Here is a 4,917-nt window from a genome sequence, read left to right as displayed (position 1 = left end):
GATTTATCCGTGAGAAGAATCTACGGCCTACTGCCGACAAGAAGGTCCTCCGTCTTGCCGGAACCTCGTCTCGAGGGTCTAAGATCTAGTGTTCGTTTGCCGGCAAATGGTCCGGAAAGGCCCTTGCTCTGATCAGCAAAGAATAATAGAACGGTGCGGGTATCCGTTGCAGAATCGGATCTCAGAGACGAAGGACACGGCATATCGTTGACCAGGATGGGTTAGTCGCCCGTTAACCATCCAAATTGTCAGTCAGACATCGGTCTGTTGCCTCGAATATGGCAAAGATATTCAAAAATTTGAATCATAGTCATATCAGCGGTGTAGAGACGGCAAATGTCAGCATCATTGAGAAAAAAACGCCAGAGAACCGAACTTCTAGAAGGAGCACGGGTCTTTCTGGCGCCTGTGCTAGCTTATTTCGTATCCTATACGGAGCGTCCGGCCGCACCATGATACTCCGATATTGCGTTCTGTTTCAAGATGGGAACGAGAGAAACGTGCTCTGTGTTAATATCGACAAGGGTTCTTTCAGGGTTCTTGACACGGGTTTAGTCGGACGAAGCAAAAAGCCACTTGGTCGGCATTTGCCTACAGAGCCGCGGTTTAGTACGCTTTCCAACATAACTTAATTAGGAATTATTGCGATTAGCCGCGTCGATCAAGTGAGGCGATCGGAGTGTCTTCCAGAAGAATACCCCTGTACGGAGTAGGGATATACACGGCTTCTCTCCATGGTGCGACTTCCAGGCTCTCTATCTATGTTTTGCAGCAGCCAGGCCCACATATCTCCCGACGCAACGGACAATCAACCTCTTCGGACGGGAAGCCGTGGGAAGAATGAAGGAATGAAGGAATTTAATCATCCTGAGGAAAAAATAGTGCAGCAGAAGTGAGATTAACCCCCCCGAAATATCCTAGAGTTTGAGTATGTTTATGGGTCCCGGATGGTTTCTAGAAGCAAACCTTGGTTCCATTCTCAACTAATTATGCTAAAAGATCCGCTAACTTGGCCTGGTAGGCAAAGAACTGATCGATGTGCGTCATACGAAGAACACTGCCCTTTCTTTGTTTTTTTTTTTTTTTTTTTTTTTTTTTTTTTTTTTTTTTTTTTTTTTTTTTTTTTTTTTTTTTTCCTGCTCCTGGCGGCGTAGAGATTTCCTCAACGAAATCCACCTTTTCCTCCCGAGTCCGAGTTTGGCCTGGGTCTTGAAACTGGGGACTCTGAAACCCCGATTTTTCTTGAGCCGGAAGAAGTCCCAAAAAAGCAAAAGGAGAAGGAGCAGTTTCTTGCGCTTCCTGTCTACACTCGAGGCGTCTGGCTTTCAAAAATCAATGCCGCTAGCCTTGGTAAGGTAAGCAACGCGATTTGATGCTGCGTGTAATAACCGCGATATCTGATCTTCGCCCGTGTCGGTCAAGGACTCACACCTGTGGTTCGGCAAAACTCACCGGCGGCCAACGAACACGAGAATTGCTTCACTTCCAGAGTAGAGTACTTTTTACTCGATCCGGAATAAGCTAAGAGGGGGAGCCTCTAGGTTCAGTGACCGCCAAGAAAGGTCGATCCTGGGAAATCACCCACTGGAATTTCAAATAAGAGGCCGAAGATCGGTATTAGCCGTCCTGTCCACTTGTTTGGTTCAGCAATCCTCCTTCCTGTTAGATCAATGGCTGCATAAGTCAATAAGTTGTTTCCCCATGCATTTTCCTGGTCGGCTGGCTACCGAGTACGCTAGTGAGTACGATCCAGTGTCTCTAGGGTTTCCCGGGTTTTCCATTTTGGCGGCCCCTGACGCCGATTGGGTTGGGTAGTAGAGAAATGGGGCCCATATAAACTGCTGAATGGTGGATTGCAACATGCCCATGTGGCGTTGAATGTCCTCAGGGATCCACAACACCTAATGAATACAGTTACAGACACGGTGCCATATACGGATTCCCGCCAAAGCAACAATAATACACAATTGACTTGTATACGGGGGGCGGGTGTCACAGGAGAGGGAAAAATAAAATAAAATAAAAAGAAATAAAATAACAAATAAAACAGGTTCCGGGCCTAGTTCGGTGATGCTCTCTCAACAGAGGAACGTCACCGGTCTCAACACGCACATACAGTATCATGATCTTTGCTGCTACATGGAAACCAACCAATCGCGCCAGACCGACTGTCCCCTATGAAATTAGAAGAGGGATTAACTATGCTCACGGCATAAGGTCGGGAAAGTCAGGAGGCGCGTCTAGAGCCGACCCATACACGCCTGGCATATCTGCTGCCACGGCCTCTTGTGGCCTAACCAGTACTAATCCCAACGGATTGGCGAGATGATATTCATGGCATCAGTCAATCTATCGGCTTCTAAAAATGCCCATGACGGTATTCTCGGGACTTCGGACATTAACTAGATAGTATAAGCGGATTTAGTTGAGTGCCTAAATGACGATCTGGAGAAGGGAGCGATCCTTAAGAGCGTATACCTAATTTCTTAGGAACTCTAGCCCGAGGGGGACGAAAAAGGAATTTACTAGCCTAGGAGAGGAGCCACAGCCAACTCCTCTTCCTCCGATCGAGGCTCCTCCCCAAAGCACACTAAAAAAGGTTATCTGCCCATTGTCTTTCCAGATATTCTCAAACGGCTTGTTTTTTCCCACCTCCTTACGGAGTTAGACAAACATAGCAACAAGGTTAGGGTGACCCACGCAGATGGAACAACTACAGTCACGAATTGAGATTTGAAGAGACAGCCTGGAACCTTTTAGTACCCCACGCTGCCCGTTCTGGAACTACCGTTCTCGCCTTACACTTTCGACGTCGCATATGTACCTCGATAACAACAAAAGCCCGCTGCCTCGCTCACTGCTCTGATAAAAGCAAGACAACTGCCTGACCACCACCACCCTCCAGTCCTCGTGACAACATCCGAAAGGGCACACCATGAGCCCTAACAGAGATACACCTACGCCGAAAAAACGAGAGTCGCGCGCGGGGACTCGCAAAGTGACCTCTTTGTCTGCCGAACAGTTGGAGAGAAAACGGGCGAATGATCGAGAGGCTCAAAGGACCATCCGGCAGCGGACAAAGGAGCACATTGAGAACTTGGAGCTGCAGGTCGCGGAACTCAAGGCAAAAGGCCAACAGTTTGATGAAGTTGTAAGGCGCAATGCTATCCTGGAGGACGAAATTAATCGACTACGGAATCAACTGGCGATAGTGGGTGGCAGGCCAGGGTACTCAGATCCTCATAGTGAGTTCTTTCCTTGCTAGGATTTTTTTCTCTTCCTTTCTCCCCATGATCTTATCGTAATGGTTCAGTCGCGTGGCCATCATTGCTGACAAGTTGGGCAACAACAAAAGCATCCTACAACAGCCCACCAGCACCTTCGCTTCCTCCACAACTACCCGGGCCGCTAGGCCTACACCCAGCATCTCGAGCTCCATCCGTCCTATCGACGCCAAGTCAAGTATCTCTCGCCCCAGACTGGCAACACTACAACTCAGCCCGGTCGCCTTCATCCCTCTGCGAAACATCAGAGACAGAATATCCGAACCGGGTTGAGTCATACATGCTGGGAGGGCAACTCCAAGCCCCCCAAATCCCATCCCAAGCACCAGCTTCGATGTCCGTTGCACCGCCGCAGATTCCCGGCTTCAGTGCCTCTGGTGGCACTCGTCTACCAGATCCAACGACCCCGTCCTACCCGCAGTATTACCCAACTAGCAATCCGCACCCGAGCCACGGGGATGACTTGCCGCAGCACAGCCCTCAGCCGGGTGCGATGGCGTACGGTGCTGCGCCGCGGTCGATGCCTGATGCGTCTATCCCACCACCGGACAAGGGACCTGGCGAGTATCCAGTTTTTCCACAGCAGCAGTCGCAGTTTCAGAATGCCCTGGGCCGACCACAGGGGAACCATTCGCAGTACACTTACCCTTGGTACCAGCAGTCTTGAGAGACGGTTGACGCGAGTCAGGGTCACAAAAGAAATTTTTGCATAGGTTCCGATTTCCGTCTGTTGGGCAACGACGCGAGCTGCGAGGCTAGGCCGTTGAAAATTCGTTTACCTTTGAAAGAGTGGACTCTATGATCATTACAGAGAGACAGAGAGCCGGGTGGTTTTACATCCCGTCGTGGTCATGGGGGTGAAGACGCGTCTTGAAGCTAAGAAAAGGGCCTATTTTGCTATCGTGCTGGATCACAGAAGCGTGAGTGTGGTGTAAAAAGCAGTTTAATACGCAAATAATCCATCCATAACTGACTCTCGTTTCGATATTTTACAGGACTCCTTTTGTTTCATCTCGACGAACCTACATTTCCAAGAACCTTTCTACAAGACGACGTTTTTCGATACCTGAATCATTGCGGCGTTTTCTGCATTAAAACCCAAACAGAGCATGGCTATCTCGTCTCGAGGGACGAGGGATAATGATAATCCTACTGAAATAAATCCTCCAAAAATCCGATGACCAACCTCGTCGCGCACAAGAGGTTATACCCGCGGGCCACACGCATATTTGCATCTTGTTTGACCAGCGATTCATTTGACTGGGATTTGGTCTGGAACCGGGTTCCTCGCTCTTACCGATATAGCATACTGAGTATGCATTCTCTGGAATAATCTATCTATCTCTCAGGTGTGATATGGAATACACTCGTACTCCGCTGAATAGGAGGGATAAAATGGAATGGGAACGAGATCTAGTCCGCCAGCCTTTGATTTTGCTTATTTCCTTTTTCTTTTTATCATTTCTTTTGTTGCATTCTTATGTGTCACGAGGTTATTCATATTCATGGTTGCATGGCTGTATGTTGATCTACACTGCAGTAAAGATAGAGATTGGCCTGAAGGGCCTTATAGATTTTTTTTGTTCTCGGTTTTTGCTTTTTTTTTTTTTTTTTTTTTTTTGGGGCTTTTTCT

The 4,917-nt window shown here is 48.3% G+C and overlaps 1 protein-coding gene across 1 annotated transcript; it reads left to right on the top strand.

The window, feature by feature from the left end:
* Positions 1-2,935: 2,935 nt before the first annotated feature.
* Positions 2,936-3,951, top strand: EURHEDRAFT_512345 (uncharacterized protein; the record flags this gene model as incomplete). Its single annotated transcript, XM_040786061.1, has 2 exons — positions 2,936-3,245; positions 3,356-3,951. The coding sequence occupies 2 exons, from the start codon at positions 2,936-2,938 to the stop codon at positions 3,949-3,951; spliced, it is 906 nt and encodes a 301-aa protein (XP_040642745.1).
* Between the last annotated feature and the right edge of the window lie 966 nt (positions 3,952-4,917).

Source organism: Aspergillus ruber (assembly GCF_000600275.1).
Source record: "Aspergillus ruber CBS 135680 unplaced genomic scaffold scaffold00002, whole genome shotgun sequence".
NCBI classification, from domain to species: domain Eukaryota; kingdom Fungi; phylum Ascomycota; class Eurotiomycetes; order Eurotiales; family Aspergillaceae; genus Aspergillus; species Aspergillus ruber.
The sequence above is the reverse complement of the archived record's forward strand: the minus strand, read 5'-3'. Positions and strand labels throughout refer to the sequence as shown.